This window comes from Scyliorhinus canicula, chromosome 13, assembly GCF_902713615.1.
Source record: "Scyliorhinus canicula chromosome 13, sScyCan1.1, whole genome shotgun sequence".
Lineage (NCBI taxonomy): Eukaryota > Metazoa > Chordata > Chondrichthyes > Carcharhiniformes > Scyliorhinidae > Scyliorhinus > Scyliorhinus canicula.
In genome coordinates this window covers 158,206,875-158,228,259 of record NC_052158.1, presented here as the reverse complement: position 1 = coordinate 158,228,259, position 21,385 = coordinate 158,206,875, and the positions used below count along the sequence as shown (strand labels likewise).

The 21,385-nt window shown below is 49.1% G+C and overlaps 1 protein-coding gene across 6 annotated transcripts in view; it reads right to left on the bottom strand.

Annotated features, from left to right (window-relative positions):
• LOC119976371 (EEF1A lysine methyltransferase 3-like) overlaps positions 1-21,385 on the bottom strand; it is a 73,376-nt gene that overhangs the window by 9,960 nt on the left and 42,031 nt on the right. For all 6 annotated transcript variants that reach the window (XM_038816859.1, XM_038816865.1, XM_038816861.1 and 3 more), the window contains one exon: positions 5,766-5,877. In XM_038816859.1, the coding sequence (XP_038672787.1) occupies positions 5,766-5,877 (112 nt within the window). The remainder of the gene's footprint in view (positions 1-5,765; positions 5,878-21,385) is intronic.

Below are 21,385 nucleotides of genomic sequence, written 5' to 3'. Positions count from 1 at the left end.
CCTTTTGTTTCCAATTTGTTTTCATTTTTCGTTAGGCAGCCCTTAGGCCGCCATCCCACATGCTATTTACATCCAGGAACATTCGGATGGTAAATGAGCAAAGCCTGCGAGACGGCTCGCAGGAGGAAAGTTGTTAGGTGTATTGTGTTCATAAATTCGCTTTTGAAAAAAAAAAAATGAGGGGAGTCACAGGGTGTGACTTGGCCAGTCATTTTAATGGGTCAATTGGAATTAGAGGACAGATACACTGACAAGTACGGATATTAGACTGTATTGACAGATACTGTGCTTGATCCCATAGCTTTCGAAGGACGAAAAAGGGTTCACAGCAAGGATCAGCCATACAGGAGGAAGAGAAAAAGAACGAAGAGAAGATGATGGAAGCCTACCTATTGCTCTTAAATGTTGTATTTGTTTATGTCAAAGCAAGACACGTTTCCCCCACAACCCCTGCCGTAAATGATTCACTCACAACAACTCCCCCGTGCTCAGCTCTGATCAGTGAGGTTCAGACCTGGTGCACAAAATTTATGACATGGTTCTCCCTGTCATATGTGATTGAATCACTGCTAGTGATTGCAATCCTCTGCATACTCGTACAGACCCTCAGGTTGAGGAAGTGGAAGAGGAGAGCCTCCCGTTCCTGCCCCTCAACCGTCTATGGAGTTCGATCCCCTATTTTTCGGTTTCATCAATCCCCTTTGCCCCTTGATGAATAAAGCACTGTGTGAATAAAATAAAATATACCCATGTATTATATTGTCCTGAACTCGACTGCCGAGTCAGGAAATGTTATGTGATGTGGTATGAATGGATGAGGTTTAGTCTGTAATGAAATGTTTAAAGTAAGATAAGGATAGTTGTGATAGGTAGAGGTTCCTGGTTTTTGGTAATGCATGTCCCCTTTGACATAGCGCCAAGTAGAGATGTCAGGTAAAAATTTTTCTTCCCATAGCCAAGGACAGAGTAGACGCTCAGGAACTTGCCGAGGTCAGGGAACACAAAGAAGGCACCCAGAAGCACTCGAAGCAACGTGCATAGGTGATCCTTCACAATATTTTGATTGTGAGGATCACAAGGAGGGAATGTAGCCACCTAAGATGGACACTGGGCTAACAAGATGGAGAACTGCTAAGACTGCAGGGAAAAAACAGTTTAGCCAAGACAAGCAGTCTGCAAAGACTGATTAGCATTTTGCAAGCAGCAAAACTAGTTTCTGGCCAGGTGGAAGATCTCAAACCAAAGGTGTTAATAGCAAAACGCTTTGCATATTAATGAGGCAATCCAGATCTGGGCACACACAATGGCAACATTTGGGTTTTGAATAGATACTTTAAGTGGATGTCCAGACAGAGCAGCACCAGAAGTATCCACCATAGAGACCGCCCCCTCCATCGAGGAGAGACCCTCACATTGGGGGAATTCAAAAGATATCGATTGGGATCTGATCCAATCGATACCTGAAGGTGAAAGCCCGCCCCAAAAAAGGCACGGACATTGGGGCCCTATAAAGATAGACCCCCACACATGGTCCTGTCTGTTGTTTTCGTGCTCCGGCTTTGACTTCGACCCAGAACTTCGACTTGTATCCTGACTCCAGCCGTTGAGCACCAGCCGCCGAACCGTAAGTGACAAGACGACGCTCGCTACGCGAACCAGCCCCACTAGACCCCCAGCGACCAGCACACTCTCTGAAGGTTACAGACCAAGATCGAAACGAAGGCCTCGCTCCCTGACCTTGCCTGTTCCTGTTTAGTTAAGTATTCTGATCGCTTAGTTTAGTTGTAGCTTAGTCCCTTAGCGTGTGCATGCGTATTTATTATATTTGTAATAATAAATACTAATCGTTTGGAACTTACTAATCGGTGTATCGTTTTATTACTTTGAACCTGACCTTGGAATATTTGTGAGGTGTTATACGACACCTGGCGACTCCCGAGCTGAAAATACACACACAGAGCCTAGCAGTGTTAAGCACACGGCCTTTAAACGGAGGCGTGTTAATACACTCCAATAAACGCGAATTACACTCAAGTAAAACGTGCAACATTATTAATTTGTATGTAGAAAAGCTGTTCAGGATTTTGTGCTTATAATCTTAAATTACTCGTGCTCCACATTCCTGGCTGGCAAAATTCAGCCGCAGCAGTTGTTAACACATTAAATAACATCACATCGAGTCATACATCTAGTCATACCGAGCAAAAAGAATGATGGTTTTTTTTGTGATCAACGATGTCAATCGCAGGTCATTATTGCAATAGTTGCGCCGGGTAGTGTCCTAGGCCCAAACATCATTAGTCACTTCATGAAGGGTCTCCTTCTACACTGTACCGAGACTGTGGTTCTGTGACAAAGCAGCCAACTGGATTGGCAACCCAGTCGCCATCATTCAACATCATCAATATTTACTCCTTCCAACCAGTGGTGTACACTGGCCATGCTTTATAGAATCTGCATGATGTACTGCAGCAACTTACTAAGCCTCCTTAGATAGCACCTTCTAACTGACACCTCTACCAGCTTGGAGGAGAAGCACAACAAATGTCCGGGAGCTCCACCAGCTGCAAGTTCCCCTCTAAGCCACAGACAATCCTGATTTGGAAATATATCGCTGTTCCTTCACTACCACTGTGTAAAAAAGCCTGGAACTCCCTCCCTAACAGCACATGGTTTGTGCTGCACATGGACTGTAGCATCTCCAGAAAGCGGTTCATCATCACGTTGATGAGGGAAGGGCTGTGGATGTTGTCTGCATGGACTTTAGTAAAGCATTTGATAAAGTCCCGCATGGCAGGCTGGTGCAAAAGATTAAATCACATGGGGTCAGAGGTGAAGTAGCTGGATGGATTCAGAACTGACTTTCCCATAGGCAACAGAGGGTAGCAGTGGAAGGGTGTTTTTCCGAATGGAGGTCTGTAACTAGTGGTGTTCCGCAGGGATCAGTACTGGGACCTCTGCTCTTTATAATATATATAAATGACTTGGAAGAAAATGTAGCTGGTCTGATAAGCAAGTTTGCGGATGATATTAAGATTTTAGAATTTGCGGAGAGTGGTGAAGATGGTCATAGAATATAACAGGATATAGATAGGCTGCAAAATTGGGCCGAGAAATGGCAGGTGGAATTTAACCCGGACAAATGCGAGGTGTTTCATTTTGGTAGATTCGATTCAGGTGGGAGCTTTAACATCAGGAGCATAGATGCACAGAGAGATCTGGACGAGCAGGTCCACAGATCCTTAAAAGTGGTAGCACAAGTGGAAATGATGGTTAAGAAAGCATATGGCATGCTTGCCCTCATAGAACGGCGTATCGAGTATAAAAGCTCAAAAATTATGTTACAGTTATCCAGAACGTTGGTTAGGCCACATTTGGAATACTGTGTCCAATTCTGGTCACCACACTACCAGAAGGACGTGGAGGCTTTGGAGAGAGCACAGAAAAGGTTGACCAAGATATTGCCTGGTTTGCAGTGTACTAGCTGTGAGGAGAGACTTAATAAACTAGGATTGTTCTCCCTCGAGAGACTGAGGTGTGACATGATAGAAGTTTATAAAATTATTCGGGGTATAGATAGGGTGAACAGTAGGAGGCATTTTCCCAGGGCAGAATTGAAAATTACAAGGAGGCACAGGTTCAAGGTGAGGGGGGGAAAGGTTTAGTGGAGATGTGCGGGAGGAAGTCTTTTTACACAGAGGGTTGTGGTGGCCTGGAATACACTGCCAAGTGAGGTGGTTGAGGCAGATACGTTAGCGACCTTTAAGACTTATCTGGGTACATAAGAACATAAGAACATAAGAACTAGGAGCAGGAGTAGGCCATCTGGCCCCTCGAGCCTGCTCCGCCTTTCAATGAGATCATGGCTGATTTTTTGTGGACTCAGCTCCACTTTCCGGCCCAAACACCATAACCCTTAATCCCTTTATTCTTCAAAAAACTATCTATCTTTACCTTAAAAACATTTAATGAAGGAGCATCAACTGCTTCACTGGGCAAGGAATTCCATAGATTCACAACCCTTTGGGTGAAGAAGTTCCTCCTAAACTCAGTCCTAAATCTACTTCCCCTTATTTTGAGGCTATGTCCCCTAGTTCTGCTTTACCCGCCAGTGGAAACAACCTGCCCGCATTTATCCTATCTATTCCCTTCATAATTTTAAATGTTTCTATAAGATCCCCCCTCATCCTTCTAAATTCCAAAAAGTACAATCCCAGTCTACTCAACCTCTCCTCATAATCCAACCCCTTCAGCTCTGGGATTAACCTGGTGAATCTCCTCTGCACACCCTCCAGTGCCAATATGTCCTTTCTCAAGTAAGGAGACCAAAACTGAACACAATACTCCAGGTGTGGCCTCACTAACACCTTATGCAATTGCAACATAACCTCCCTAGTCTTAAACTCCATCCCTCGAGTAATGAAGGACAAAATTCCATTTGCCTTCTTAATCACCTGTTGCACCTGTAAACCAACTTTCTGTGACTCATGCACTAGCACACCCAGGTCTCTCTGCACAGCGGCATGCTTTAATATTTTATCATTTAAATAATAATCCCGTTTGCTGTTATTCCTACCAAAAAGGATAAACTCACATTTGTCAACATTGTATTCCATCTGCCAGACCCCAGCCCATTCACTTAACCTATCCAAATCCCCCTGCAGACTTCCAGTATACTCTGCACTTTTCGCTTTACCACTCATCTTAGTGTCATCTGCAAACTTGGACACATTGCCCTTGGTCCCCAACTCCAAATCATCTATGTAAATTGTGAATAATTGTGGGCCCAACACGGATCCCTGAGGGACACCACTAGCTACTGATTGCCAACCAGAGAAACACCCATTAATCCCCACTCTTTGCTTTCTATTAATTAATCAATCCTCTATCCATGCTACTACTTTACCCTTAATGCCATGCATCTTTATCTTATGCAGCAACCTTTTGTGTGGCACCTTGTCAAAGGCTTTCTGGAAATCCAGATATACCACATCCATTGGCTCCCTGTTATCTACTGCACTGGTAATGTCCTCAAAAAATTCCACTAAATTAGTTAGGCACGAGCTGCCCTTTATGAACCCATGCTGCATCTGCCCAATGGGACAATTTCTATCCAGATGCCTTGCTATTTCTTCATGGATGATAGATCCCAGCATCTTCCCTACTACCGAAGTTAAGCTCACTGGCCTATAATTTCCTGCTCTCTGCCTACCTCCTTTTTTAAACAGTGGTGTCACGTTTGCTAATTTCCAATCCACCGGGACCACCCCAGAGTCTAGTGAATTTTGGTAAGTCACATGAACAGACAGAGAATAGAGGATATAGCTGGTTGGTCTAGATAGGACAGGGGCTGTTTAGCACAGGGCTAAATCACTGGCTTTGAAAGCAGGCCAGCAGCACGGTTTGATTCCCGTAACAGCCTCCCAGAATAGGCGCCGGAATGTGGCGAATAGGGGCTTTTCACAGTAACTTCATTTGAAGCCTACTCGTGACAATAAGCGATTTTCATTTTTCATTCATTTTTTTCATTGGCGTAGGCGTGGAGGGCCGAAGGGCCTGTTCTTTGTATTGTCTTTGTTTTGTTGTTTGTCAATGGGCAATTCATGATAGGTGATAAATGCTGCTTTAGCCAATGGTAACCAGGGCACATGAAAGTATTGAAAAATGCACAAGCACCACACACACAGAGAGGGTTGCTCATTCATTTCATTCACACTTCAAAGGTATTGTTCCACCTGTGGGTACATAAAGTGTATTTTACTCACCCAGAAGAGCAACAAGAATGCTCACAATTCCAGTGCCCGCTCCAAGTTCAATCACTTTCTTATCCGAAAATCTTATTCCCTCTTTCTCAAAGTACTGACACAGACCAAGGGCCTTTGACATGAAAAAACATATTTCTGTGTTACAATGCAGCATGTGAACATGTAAAGTAGGAGCAGCAGTAAACCATTCAGTTCATCGAGCCTGCTTCAACATTTAGAACAGTTTTGCTGGTCAGATGTGGTCTCAAACCTACTTTCCTGTCTACCCCGTATATGTTTTTTAAAAAATAATTTTTATAGAAATTTTTTGAAAAATATATATCAACAAAACAATACAATAATAACAATAACAATAATAATAATAAACACCCCACGGCACCCGTAATAACGCATATAACAAACCCCCCACCCCCCCCCCAACCCCAATAAACAACAGAATAAATTAACAATAAGCAAATTAACTTAAACACTATCCCTCTAAACCCCCCCCCCCCCCCCCCCCCCCCCCCCCCCCGGGTTGCTGCTGCTGCTGACCTAGTACCTTATCGTTGAGCCAGAAAGTCAAGGAAAGGCTGCCACCTTATAGAAGTTATAGAACAGTACAGCACAGAACTTGCCCTTCGGCCCTCGATGTTGTTCCGAGCAATGATCACCCTACTCAAACCCACGTATCCACCCCATACCTGTAACCCAACAACCATTAACCTTACTTTTTAGGACACTACGGGCAATTTATCATGGCCAATCCACCTAACCCGCACATCTTTGGACTGTGGGAGGAAACCGGAGCACCCGGAGGAAACCCACGCACACACGGGGAGGACGTGCAGACTCCGCACAGACAGTGACCCAGCCGGGAATCGAACCTGGGACCCTGGAGCTGTGAAGCATTTATGCTAACCACCATGCTACCGTGCTGCCCACTGCTACCATGCTGCCCACCTCCTAAAGAACCCTTGTATCGACCCCCTCAGGGCGAACTTGACCCTTTCCAACTTAATGAATCCCACCATGTCATTAATCCAGGTCTCCACACTCGGAGGTCTCGCATCTTTCCACTGCAGCAAGATCCTCCGCCGGGCTACTAGGGACGCAAAGGCCAAGACATCGGCCTCTTTCGCCTCCTGCACTCCCGGCTCCACCTCAACCCCAAATATCGCGAGTCCCCAACCTGGCTTGACCCTGGTCCCCGCCATCCCCTTACAGAACTCCTCCAGTGCCGGGCATGCCCAGAACATATGGGCATGGTTCGCTGGACTCCCCGAGCACCTGACACACCTGTCTTCGCCCCCAAAGAACCTACTCATCCTAGATCCTGACATGTGGGCCCGGTGCAGCACCTTGAACTGGATGAGACTAAGCCTCGCACATGAAGAGGAGGAGTTCACCCTCTCCAGGGCGTCCGCCCATGTCCCCTCGTCAATCTACTCCCCCAGCTCCACCTCCCACTTAGCCTTCAGCTCCTCTACCGACGCCTCCCCCACCTCCAGCATTACCTGATAGATGTCAGACACCTTCCCATCCCCGACCCACACCCCCAAAAGCGCCCTATCCCTTACCCCCCGCGGGGCCAGCAAAGGGAACCGCTCCACCTGTTGCCTAGCAAATGCCTTGACCTGAAGGTACCTGAACATATTCCCCGGGGGGAGCTCAAACTTCTCCTCCAGTTCACCAAGGCTCGCAAACCTCCCATCAATAAACAGGTCTCCCAACATCCTAATGCCCGCCCTGTGCCACCCCAGGAACCCGCCATCCATGTTCCTGGGACAAACCGGTGGTTCCCCCGCAGCGGGGCCTCCACCGAGCCCCCCACTTCCCCCCTGTGTCGCCTCCACTGCCCCCAAATTTTGAGGGTGGCCGCCACCACCGGGCTCGTAGTGTACCACGTTGGAGGGAGCGGCAACGGAGCCATTACCAGTGCCTTCAGGCTCGTGCCTCCGCAGGACGCCATCTCCATCCTTTTCCATGCTGCCCCCTCCTCCTCCATTACCAACTTGCTTACCATCGCGACATTAGCCGCCCAATAGTACCCAGAGAGGTTGGGCAGCGCCAGCCCCCCTCTATCCCTGCCCCGCTCCAAAAAGACCCTCCTTACCCTCGGAGTCCCGTGCGCCCAAACAAATCCCAGAATGCTGCTGTTCATCCTCCTAAAAAAGGCCCTCGGAACGAAAACGGGGAGGCACTGAAATAAAAACAGAAACCTCGGGAGCACCGTCATTTTAACGGACTGTACTCTACCAGCCAACGACAACAGCAGCATGTCCCACCTTTTAAATTTCTCCTCCATCTGTTCCACCAACCTAGTAAAATTGAGCTTGTGCAGAGTCCCCCAGCTCCTAGCCACCTGAACCCCCAGGTACCTAGAACTCCTCACTGCCCTCTTTAGCGGGAGCCTACCAATCCCCTCTTCCTGATCTCCCGGGTGCACGACAAACAGCTCACTCTTGCCCAGGTTCAACTTATTGCCCAAAAAACTCCCAAACTCAGCAAGAATCTCCATCACCTCCGGCATTCCCCCCACCGGGTCTGCTACATACAACAGCAAATCGTCCGCATACAGCGACACTTGGTGTTCCTCCCCCCCTTGCACCAAACCCCTCCACCTCCCCGACTCCCTGAGAGCCATGGCAAGAGGCTCAATTGCCAGCGCAAAAAGCAAGAGGGACAGGGGGCACCCCTGCCTCATCCCACGGTGGAGCCTGAAGTACTCGGACCTCCTCCCATTTGTCGCTACACTCGCCATCGGGGCCTCGTACAGCAATCTCACCCATTTAATAAACCCCACCCCAAACCCGAACGTTTCCAACACCTCCCACAAGTACCCCCACTCAACCCTGTCAAAGGCTTCTCCGCATCCAATGCCACCACAATCTCCGCCTCTCCTTCTGCTGCCGGCATGATTATCACATTTAGCAGCCTTCGCACGTTAGTGTTCAGCTGCCTCCCCTTCACAAAACCCGTCTGATCTTCATGTATCACCCCCGGCACAGTCCTCTATTCTAGTGGCCAAGATCTTCGCCAGCAACTTGGCGTCTACATTCAGCAGTGAAATCGGCCTGTATGAACCGCACTGCAAGGGGTCCTTATCACGCTTCAGAATCAGGGAGATTAGTGCCCGAGACATCGTCGTGGGCAGAAAACCCCCCTCCCATGCCTCGTTAAAGGTCCTGACCAACAGGGGGCCCAGCAGGTCCGCATATTTCTTATAAAATTCAACCGGGAACCCATCCGGTCCCGGCGCCTTCCCCAACTGCATGTGGCCAATCCCACTGACCAGCTCCTCCAACTCGATCGGCGCCCCCAGACCCTCTACCTGCTCCTCCTGCACCCTTGGAAATCGGAGCCTGTCCAAAAAATTCTCCATTCCCCCTCCCACCGCCGGCGGCTCCGACCGGTACAGTTCCCTATAGAAGTCCCTAAAGACCTCATTGACCTCTGCCCCCTGCCGCACCACATTCCCATCTCTATCCTTCACTCCACCAATCTCTCTTGCCGCGTCCCGCTTACGCAGCTGGTGCGCCAGCATCCTGCTCGCCTTCTCTCCATACTCATAGACCGCTCCCTGCGCCTTCCTCCACTGTGTCTCCGCCTTTCTGGTGGTCAATAAATCAAACGTGGCCTGCAAGCTACACCGTTCCCCCAACAATGAAATGAAATGAAATGAAAATCGCTTATTGTCACGAGTAGGCTTCAATGAAGTTACTGTGAAAAGCCCCTAGTCGCCACATTCCGGCGCCTGTCCGGGGAGGCTGGAACGGGAATCGAACCGTGCTGCTGGCCTGCCTTGGTCTGCTTTTAAAATCCAGCGATTTAGCCCAGTGTGCTAAACCAGCCCCTCAACCAATCCCTCCTCCGGGGCCTCCGCGTACCTCCTCTCCAAACTCAACAGCTCCTCCACCAGTCTCTCCCTTTCCCTCCTCTCCCCCCTTCTCCCTATGGGCTTGAATGGAGATCAGCTCCCCCCTAATCACTGCCTTCAGAGCCTCCCACACCATCCCCACCTGGACCTCCCCAGTATCATTGACCTCGAGGTACCTCTCAATACATCCCCGAACCCTCCTACACACCTCCTCATCAGCCAACAACCCCATGTCCAGACGCCAAAGCGGGCGCTGGTCCCGCACCTCCCCCATCTCCAGATCCAACCAATGCGGAGCATGGTCCGAAATCGCAATAGCCGAATACTCGGCCTCCTCCACCCTCGGGACCAGTCTCCTACTCAAAACAAAGAAATCAATGCTGGAATGAACCCTGTGCACATGGGAGAAAAAGGAGTACTCCCGAGCCCTCGGCCTCCCGAACCTCCAGGAATCCACTCCTCCCATCTGGTCCATAAACCCCCTCAACACCTTGGCCGCCGCTGGCCTCCTTTCTGTCCTTGAACTAGAACAATCCAGTAGGGCATCCAGCACCGTATTGAAGTCCCCCCCCCCCCCCCCATGATCAAGCCCCCCACCTCCAGGCCAGGAATGTGGCCCAACATACGCCTCATGAAACCAGCATCATCCCAATTTGGGGCGTACAGATTAACCAACACCACCCTCTCCCCCTGCAGCTTACCGCTCACCATCACATATCTGCCGCCACTATCAGCCACAACCTCAGACGCCTCAAACGCCACCCTCTTCCCCACCAGGATCGCCACCCCCCGGTTCTTCGAGTCGAGCCCTGAGTGGAAAACCTGCCCCACCCACCCCTTCCTCAGACGGACCTGGTCCGCCACCTTCAGGTGGGTCTCCTGGAGCATGGCCACGTCCGCCTTCAGCCCCTTCAGATGCGAAACACCCGGCTTCACCGGCCCATTCAACCCCCTCACGTTCCACGTAATCAGCCGGATCAGGGGGCACCCCGCCCCCCTCCCCCGTCGACTAGCCATAACCCATCGACTGCTCGCCCCTGGCCATCACCCATTCGGCCCGTTTCCCACGGCGATAGAACCTCACCCCGACCCCCCCGACCCGCACCAACTCCTCCCTGGCCAATCCAGCAGCAACCCGGTATCCCCCCCCCCCCCCCCCCCCCAGGCTAGGACCGCTCCTAGCTGCGACTCTCCCTCCACTGTACTCCCGTGAGCCAGCTGACTTCTGCTGACCCCGGTAGCTCCCGCCCTAACTCCGACCCCTCCCGATATGAGGTCCCCCCTCCTCCCCTGCATCAGTTCCTGGGCACCGCTTCAGCGCGGGAAACCCGGTCTAATAGCCACGCCCCTCGCCACCAGCTCCACCCCATCGTCCCGCAGCGCGGGAAACCAGAGAAAAGCCCGCGCTGTCACACTGCCCCACCCCACCAATGCAGCTCCCAAACCGCAGTCCCAACCCAACCACCAACTCCTTACAAACAAAGACACAGATCAACCACAAACCCCAGTACCCCCCTTAGAACACGAAACCATAACCCACATCGTCCGAAAGCGAGAGAAAAAACAAAAACAAACAGAATAACCCGCTACGGCATAAACAATGATACATGAATAGAGTAGAAAAACTCCCACAGCCCCCAATCTTTAGTTCAAGTCCAGCTTTTCAGCCTGAACAAAGGCCCACTCTTCCTCCGGGGACTCACAGTAGTGATGCCGGTCATTGTAGGTGACCCACAGGCGCGCAGGCGGCAACATGCCGAACTTCACCTGCTTTCCATGGAGCACCGCCTTCATTTGGTTAAACCCGGCTCTCCGCTTGGCTACCTCCGCACTCCAGTCCTGGTAGATACGCACTACCGAATTCTCCCACTTACTACTCCTCACCTTCTTGGCCCACCGGAGAACACACTCCCGGTCACTGAACCGATGGAACCGCACCAGCACCGCCCGCGGGGGTTCATTCGCCTTAGGCCGCCTGGCCAGTACCCTGTGGGCCCCCTCCAGCTCCAGGGGCAGATGGAAGGATCCTGCCCCCACCAGCGAGTTCAGCATCACGGCCACATAGGCCGGCAGGCCCGACCCCTCCAGCCCCTCCTCAAGGCCCAGGATCCGCAGGTTCTTCCTCCGTGACCGAAGCTCCATCTCCTCGAACCGATCTTGCCACTTTTTATGAAGTGCCTCGTGTATCTCCACCTTCCCCACGAGGGCCAAAACCTCCTCCTCGCACTCAGAGGCCTGCTGCTGCAACTCAAGTATCGCTGCGCCCTGGGTTGTCTGGGTCTCCAGCAGCTTACTTGTCGTCACATTCAGGGATTCCAACAACTCCCCTTTCAGCTCCGTAAAACAGCGCAGAAGGGCCGCCTGCTGCTCCTCCGCCCACTGCCTCCACTCCTCAGGGGCTCCACCGGCCGCCATTTTGTCCACCTTCCCCCGCTTTTCCAGGGGAGCTACTGCCGTTTTTCTCCTCGCCCCACTCCGAGTCCGCACCATAAATCCCGGGGGGTTTTGCTCCAGACCCCTTTATCCACTGGGAATCATCGAATCAGCGCCGTTTGGGGCCCTTAAAAGAGCCCACAAGTCCTTTTAAAGCGGGAGCTGCCGAACGTGCGGCTTATCTCCGCATAGCCGCAACCGGAAACTACCCCCTATATGGTTGACCCTTATCAATTAAAGAAACTAAGATATTCAATTACCCAGCCTGCGCTGCTCTCTCAGGTGAAGTATTCCAAAAACTCACAATCCTCTGCGAGAGAATAGATCGGTATATCAGCGTTGTAAAAAAGATAGCACTAATTTTGAAACTATATCCCTTAGTTTTAACTCTTCCATCAGGGGAAATAGCCATCTAGCATCCATCTTTTTAATTTCCCGCAGCATTTTACAAGTTTCATTCACATCATCTCTCATTCTTCTAAACCCGACTGGATGTCGGGCCTACCTGTCCAACGTTTCCTCACAACAGAGCTCCCTCATCCGTGGAATCAGTCGCATCTCTGATTGGTTTCTGAGTCTATTTTATCATTCTTTAAATAAACAGACCAAAACTGTTATCAGTACTCCAGATCTGACCAGAGAGGGCCGGATCTCGAATAACGGCAAGTAAGAATACAAGAGGGAGATAGAGAACCTAGTGGAGTGGTGCAGCGACAACAATCTATCCCTCAATGCCAGCAAAATCAAAGAGTTGGTCATTGACTTCAGGAAGCAAAGTACTGTGCACACTCCTGTCAGCATCAACGGGGCTGAGGTGGAGATGGTTAGCAGCTTCAAATTCCGAGGGGTACACATTTCCAAAAATCTGTCCTGGTCCACTCACGTCGACGCTATCACCAAGAAATAACAACAGCGCCTATACTTCCTCAGGAAAATAAAGAATTTCGGCATGTCGGCAGTAACTCTTACCAACTTTCACAGGTGCACCATAGAGAGCATCCTATCGGGCTGCATCACAGCCTGGTATGGCAACTGCTCAGCCCAAGACCGCAAGAAATGTCAGAAAGTCGTGAACACAGCCCAGTCCATCACACAAACCTGCCTCCCATTCATTGACTCCATCTACACATCCTGCTGCCTGGGGAAAGCGGGCAGCATAATTAAAGACCCCTCCCACCCGGCTTACTCACTCTTCCAAATTCTTCCATCGGGCAGGAGATACAAAAGTCTGAGAAGACGCACAAACAGATTCAAAAACAGCTTCTCAGCTTCTTCCCTGCTGTTACCAGACTCCTAAACGACCCTCTTATGGACTGACCTGATTAACACTACACCCTGTAAGCTTCACCCAATGCCGGTGTTATGTAGTTACATTGTGGACCTCGTGTTGCCTTATTATCTATTTTCTTTTCTTTTCATGTACTTAATGATCTGTTGAGCTGCTCGCAGAAAAATACTTTTCACTGTACCTTGGTGCACGTGACAATAAACAAAAGCCAAAAATCCAAATCATGCGATGATGTGCCATCAATTGCACGAGAGACGAGTTGCTTTACAAAAGTTAGGCTTTAATAAACTAGAACTTAGCCCTGCGGTTGTCTACAATAAAATGGACGACTGCTGGGCGTTTGACTATTTATACCTCGGCAAGGAGGCGTGGTTAACTCAGCCTCTCGACCAATCGGTCGAGAGGCACATGACCGACCAGGGCCAATGGTAAGCCGGTGTTCTGCCCCAATGGCAAACAGGTATGCAAATCATATCACCACATGCGATGCTAACAAAACATCCGCACTTGTATTTTCTAATTCCCTTGAAATAAACTCGATCATTCCACCAGCCTTCCTAACCTCTTGCTGAGCCACCATATTAACCTTTTTGTGATTAATGTATTACGACACTCAGACACGTTTTGTTTTCTAATCCTTCACCATTTCTCTCCTACTTTCCTATTGATCCTGCAAGGTCACCTGGCATCAGGAATGGTCCTGATTTGGCTGTAACATTTGAAGGGAGATGGTCAGCACTCTCCCACATTTCAATGTAAAGCAGACAGCAACTTCAGTTGACTGGGCATATGCTTTTCTAAGTGGACTTCCGGAGGTTTCTATCAGTGATACCTGGCTCTTCCATAGGCCACATGGTTGCATTCTTTGTAAAGGAAAGAAATAGCAAATAAAAGAAATGTGAATCTAAGAGCAGAACCAGGTGTTTGAAAGAACAAAAAAGAGCTGAGTGGATGTTTACGTCTCCAAAGGAAAGATAAACAGCTGTTTGTGTGAGTACAGTTGGTTCGGTAGTTACTATTACTTTTAGTTACAATTGTTAAGATATCATCCTGTGATTCATTGTTTGTGAGAAATATATTCTACAATAACAAAGCACGGTGTGTAGAACGACCCTGGTTGATATTGTTTGATATTAAAAGGATTATTTTGGTTTAAGTTGTAAGACCATGCAGGAGAACTCCAAGTCATGGTTTACTCTGAATGTTCCATGTGTGAGGCCAGGAAAGCTTCCAGTTCCCAGGACCAGGATGTGTGCAGGAAGTTTCTCCAGCTGCATTTCCCGAAGCCCAGGCAAAGAGTATCATGGAAATCAGGTGTAGGGAGGCGGTCACAATGCAGGTTCATACTCCACTGGCAGGAAGGGTGATCACCAGGCAGAGCAAGTTGACTAGTCAGGCAGTGCACGAATATTCTGTGTTTAACCTTATTCATGAGGACATTATTAGTGAACGAGTCTGATTTCAATATTGTGGCCCATTGAGATGAAGGAGTACCACTCATGCGGCCCACTCACTCTGCGAGTTTTCCCATTCATCCCAGTTGGAGATCATACGTGAATGCAAGGGTAAAATTCAGAGTGTGGTTACTCAGTGCACAGAACACGAGCTACAGCTGTTTGTGATTTACGGAAATAAACTGAATCAAAAGCAGAACGTAACGTGATCTAATTTACTGATGACACAAGGTAAGAGGCAACATGGATTGACCTGGGGATAAATCTGTCAAAATATGAAGCTGTACAGGATACCGACGAATGACATTTAAACAGTTTGTCAAACGTGCTACAGTATGTCAGAGAAATAACAGCATGAACGCTTCAGGATAGCAGCGATATTGTTTTCCTGATGGGGTCGAGTCTGAAAGAGACTAACGATCTGAATAGACTCTGGCAGACCAGGACCATCTCTGGGAATATACAGGTGAAACAGACAGAGGAATCTCAGAGAAATTTGTGAGGAAAGTATTGTGCATGCAGTTATAATCAGCAAGAGACAACGGAGATAATGCTGATAGCACTGTGGAGAGGAGCCATCAGACTGGCAGTACGGAGGAGTAAATGAGTGTTGATCCTTTTTGTAAAAGTCTCCCTCATGTTTGTATTTCGCATTTAACTGAAATTTACTGGCCAAAGCCTTACGTACATTTTCAGAACTCCATTGCAAGAATAATTGAACTTAGTTCTTTGGCGAAAACAGTCAAAATAACTATTTCTGTAACTGGGTTGATCAAAATTCTTAGTTTCAGCAGGATATAAACTGACATTTCAGTGCGACATAGCACGGTTTGTGTTTTACGATCCTGGTCAAAACAGTGGATAGCGGACTGAACAGAAACCTCAAGTGTTTTTTTTATATAAATTTAGAGCGCCCAATTATTTTTCCAATTAAGGGGCAATTTAGCGTGGCCAATCCACCTATCCTGCACATCCTTTTGGGTTGTGTGGGTGAAACCCACACAGACACAGGGAGAATGTGCAAACTCCACACGGACAGTGACCCAGGGCCGGGTTTCGAACCCGGGTCCTCAGCGCCATCGGCAGCAATGCTGACCACTGTGCCACCATGCTGCCCGAACCTCAAGGTTTTATTTTAACGTTGTAAAACTGTGAGGAAATTTACCTCACTCCAGGAGTGGTTTCATGCTGAAATAGGGATCGGGATAGGATAGGTTAAAACTAACTTTACAACACAGTATTAAAATATCTTTAACGTTACACCAGAAAATAACTTACAATGATCCCTTAATCAATAACATGATTTCAATAATCCTTAACTGCTATCTTTATTCCCACTCAAACAAAAAACAAAAAAAATCTCGGCCGGAATCCTCCGAAATCCTCCAAAGTGATTTTGGCGTAAACACCGGAGTGGTGTAAGCCGGTGTCAACGGGCCTTGTGGCCCAGCAATTCAGCGGTTTTCAGGGAGGCTAGCACAGCGCTGGAGTGCTGCTCGCTGCTCCGGCGCTCAAAGGCAGAACCGGCACAGCGCGTGCACGTGGTTAACATCTCCGTGCCAGCGCATGCGGGTGGTTGCCGTCTCTGCGCTGCTACAGCAGGCCCACCGGGAAGGAGGTAGGCCCCCTCCAGATCGCGGGCGCCCACCGATCAGAAGCCCCTGATCGCGGGCCTGAACCCCGTGGAGGCCTCCCCCCCGGGAGTCGGATCCTCCCCCCCCCCCCCCCCCCCCCCACCAGGAAGCTGTGGGTCCGAGCTCCTGCTGGGTGGTACCAGGTTGGAACCACTCGGGCGAGACTTGGGAGGAGTTTGGCCAGTCACCTGCCCGCTGTCCCTGACCGGCGCCGCGACGACCGCGCGCGCGCAACTGGCGGGTCCATGGAGAATCGCGGAAGCGCCGTCACGCAGGGTTTCCGGTATGACCTGTTATTGTGTGCGCCCACGCCAGGTGCGATTCTGGTGCAGAGGGTCAGAAAATCCCGCCCCTCAGCTCTCAGTTCACTGTTAAAACAATTAGCACTCAGAAATGCCTGCTTTACAGATGTTCTTTGAGAAAGATAAATCTTCTGACACTGCTTAAAGAAAAGATTTGAATCCAGTCAGAACCATGCAGAAACTCTGGCTATATTTCATCATAAGCGTGCCTAACGGGAAGATGAGATGTTGTTCCTACAGTTTGCTTTGAGCTTCACTTGGACATTGCAGCAGGCCAAGAACAGACATGTGGGCATGGGAGCAGGGTCCTTTGTAAAATAGCAAGCAACAGGAAGGTCAGGGTCCTGAATGGGCACAGACCAAAGATGCTCAGCAAAGCAATCACCCAGTCTACGTTTGGTCTCTCCGATATAGAGGAGACCACATTGGGAGCAGCGAATGCAATAGACCAGATTGAAAGAGGTGCAGGTGAAACGCTGCTTAACCTGGGATGAGTGTTTTAGGCCTGGGATGTTAAGCATGGAAGAGGTAAAGAGGCAGGTGTTACACCTTCCGCGATTGCATGGGAAGGTGCCATGGGTGATGGGAGAGGAGCTAGGTATGGAAGGTTACCTGGATGATTTCTACAAGGAGGAAGTCATACCAAATAGCATACGTTCTGCTGAATTGTTCAGTTGTCAGTGACAGGAGGGTGTGACTGTGAGAGAGGTAGATGGCGGAGCGAGAGGGAAAGATTGCAGGAGCCTCAGGCTTTGCTATTGTGCAATAGGTTGAGGTTCTTTCAGAGAATACAGATTTCACAGTGCAGAAGAGGTCCTTTATTTTTTTAGTTGTTTTTCATTATTCATTTACGGGACATGGGGGTCGCTGGTTAGGTCAGCAAATATTGCCCATCCCTAATTGCCCTTCAGAAAGTGGTGGTCAGCTGCCGTCTTGAACCACTGCAGTTAAATACATGAATAGGATGGGAATAGAGGGATACGGACCCAGGAAGCGTAAAAGATTTTAGTTTAGACGGGCAGCGTGGTCGGCGCAGGTTTGGAGGGCCGAAGGGCCCGTTCCTGTGCTGTACTTTTCTTTGTTCTTGAGGTGTAGGTACATCCACTGTGCTGTTGAAGGGGGAGTTCCAGAATTTTGTCCCAGCGACAGCAAAGGAACAGCGATACATTTCCAAGTCAGGGCGGTGAGTGACTTGGAAGGGATCCTCCAGGTGGTGGAGTTCCCAGGAATCTGATGCTCTTGCCCGTCTAGATAATAGAGGTTGCGGGATGGAAAGATGTCGTCTAAGGAACCTCAGTGAGTTCCTGCAGTGCATCTTGTAGATGGTACACACGGCTGCCAATGTGCGTCGGTGGCGGGTAATTTGAATGTTTGTGGAAGGAGGAGCAATCAAGCGGGGCTGCTTTGTCCTGGATGGTGTCGACCTTCTTGTGTGTTGTTGGAGCTGCACTCATCCAGGCAAGTGGAGAGTATTCCATTACACTCCTGACCTGTGCCTTGTAGATGGTGAACAGGCTTTGAGGGGTCAGGAGGGAGTTACTCACTGCAGGATTCCGAGTCTTTGATCTGCCCTGATAAACATAGTATTAATGTCACTAGTCCAGTTCAGTTTCTGATCAATGGTAACTCCCAGGATGCTGATTATGGGGAATTCAGCGATGGTAATGCCATTGAATGTCACAGGGTGGTGGTTAGATCCACTCTTGGAGGAGCTGGTTATTGCCTGGCACTTGTGTGGTGCGAATGTTACTTGACACTTACTACATTTGGGCATGGACTGCTTCAGTATCTGAGGCGTCGCGAATAGTGCTGAACATTGTGCAGTCATCCGCAAACATCCCCACTTCTAACCTTTTAATGGAAGGGAGGTCATTGATGAAGCAGCTGAAAGTGGTTGGACCTGGGACATTACCCTGAGGAACACATGCAATGATGTCCTGGAGCAGAGATGACTGACCTCCAACCACCACAACCCTTTCCTTTGTCCCAGGAATGACTCCAAGCAGCGGAGCGTTTTGCCAGAGCTTGTTGATAACATACTTGGTCAAATGCTGCATTGATGTCAAGGCCCGTCACTCTCACCTCACCTCTGGCATTCAGCTCTTTTGTCCATGTTTGAACCAAGGCTGTAATGACGTCGGGAGCTGAGTGACTCTGGCAGAACCCAAACGGAGCGTCCGTGAGCAGGTTATTGCTGAGTAAGTGCCGCTTGATAGCACTGTTGATGACTCCTTCCATCACTTTGCTGATGATGGAGAGTAGGCTGAGGGCGGTGATTGGCTGGGTTCGATTTGTCCTGTTTCTTATGTACAGGACACACATGGGCAATGTTCCACATTGCCGGATAGATACCAGTGTTGCAGCTCTAATGGAACAGCTTGCCTCGGGTGAGGCAAGTTCTGAAGCACAAGTCTTCAGTACTATTGTTGGGATATTGCCAGGCCCCAAAGCCTTTGCTGTATTGAGTGCCTTCAGCCGTTTCTTAATAGCGCATGGAGTGAATCATATGAACTGAAGTCTGACATTTGTGATGCTGGGGACCTCTGGAGGAGGTAGACATGGACCATCCACTGGCTGAACACTGTTTCAAATGCCTCAGCCTTATTTTGTACATATGTGCTGGGCTCCTCCGTGGGGATATTTAGCCCATTGAGTCTCTACCGACATATGTGGACCATCTGACCGACCTACAGAATCCCATTTGCCATTGTATAGCCTTGTATGTTATGACATGTCAGATGCTCATCCAGGTACTTTTTTAAAGGATGTGAAGCAACCTGCCTCTACCACCCTCCCAGTCAGTGCGTTCCAGACCCTCACCACCCTCCCAGGCAGTGCTTTCCAGACCCTCACCACCCTCCCAGTCAGTGCGTTCCAGACCCTCACCACCCTCCCAGGAAGTGCGTTCCAGACCCTCACCACCCTCCCAGTCAGTGCGTTCCAGACCCTCATCACCTTCCCAGTCAGTGCGTTCCAGACCCTCACCACCCTCTGGACTGAAATGTTTTTCCTCACACCCTGCCTAAATCTTCTGCCCCTCACTTTGACCTTGTGTCCCCTCGTATCTTTCCGTTCAACTAAGGGGAACAGCGGCTCCCTATCCATCCTGTCCATGCTCCTATTAATCTTGCACACGTCGATCATGTCGCCCCTCAGTCTTTTCTTCTCCAGCGGAAACAATTAAAGCCTATCCAACCTCTCTTCATAAGTTAAATGTTCCATCCCCGGCAACATCCTGGTGAATCTGTTCTCCATCCCCTCCACTGCAATCACATCCTTCCTATAATGTGTCAATCAGAATTACACACAGTACCTCGATTGTGGCCTCAACAAAGTTCGATTCAACTCCAACATGACCTCACTGATTTTTTTCAACTATGCCTCGATTGATAGATAAAGCAAAGTGTCCCATATTCCTTTCTCACCACCCTAAAAGTGTACTCTTCCGCTTTCAGAGGTCTATGGACAAACAAGCCAAGGTCACTTTTGTTATATTACCATGACTGGTAATATGTTGTATTCTTTGTCTTTTCCTCCAGAATGACTAAATGTAGTGTTGATAAAGAATATACCAATCAAAAGATTGAAACAAACTAATTTATTATTACACAACTGATGAAATGAAGTTCGCACACTCTACTGAGTTACAGATAATAAACAAATGATTTTGAATTTGTACGACAATATTCAATATTTTATCGAACTACTAACTACACTATGACTACACCTTGTGCTATATATCTCTAACCTATTCTCACTCTGCTCTCTCCATCTTCTCTTCAGCTTCTCCATCAGCTTCTCCCAGAATTCCTAGAGAGGATGTCTTAAATACAGTGAATTAGTAACGCCCTCTAGTGTTTGATTTGCACATAGATGCAATTATTAACCCTTTACTATCCTGACTATAGACATATCATTACACCTTTGTTCCTCAGAACCTCCCAGTGTCAGGTCGTTCATTGAATACTTCCTTGTCAAATGACTCCTTCCAAAGTGTATCAACTCACAGGGGCATCGGCCACTTACCTGCCCATTTGACCATTGTGTCTGTATACTCCCATCAGCCAAGTCACTCACCCTCACTGTTAACTACCTGGCCAATCTTTGTGTCATTCACACAATTACTAATCCTATCTCTCACATTGTCATCTATGTCTTTTATATAAATGATGAATAATAACGGAACAACACAGATACCTGTGGTACGCTGATGGACACCGGCTTCCAGTGATTAAATCAGCCATCAGTTACCACACTCTCTCACCTACAAGTAATCCAATTGTGAATCCACCTTATCAAGTTACCCTGTGACCCATGTGCATTTGCCTTCTTTCTAATCTCCCATATGGGACCATGTCAAAGGCATTGCTAAATTCCATGTCAGCTACATCAACTGCACTACCCTCGCCGACACACCTTTCATCGTGTTTGGATGAGAGTGGGGGCCACAGAGTGAATACTCAAAGCAATCACTGCACCTTGGTGGATTAAACCACCTACCTTACCGGCGGGTTTGGCGGCGCGGGCAGGCGCTGGGGTCCTGGGGGGGGAGGGGGGGGTGAGTGGTGGGCGATCTGACCCTGGGGGGTGCACCCACGGTGGCCTGGCCCGCGATCAGGGCCCACCGATCGGCGGGCGGGCCTGTGCCGT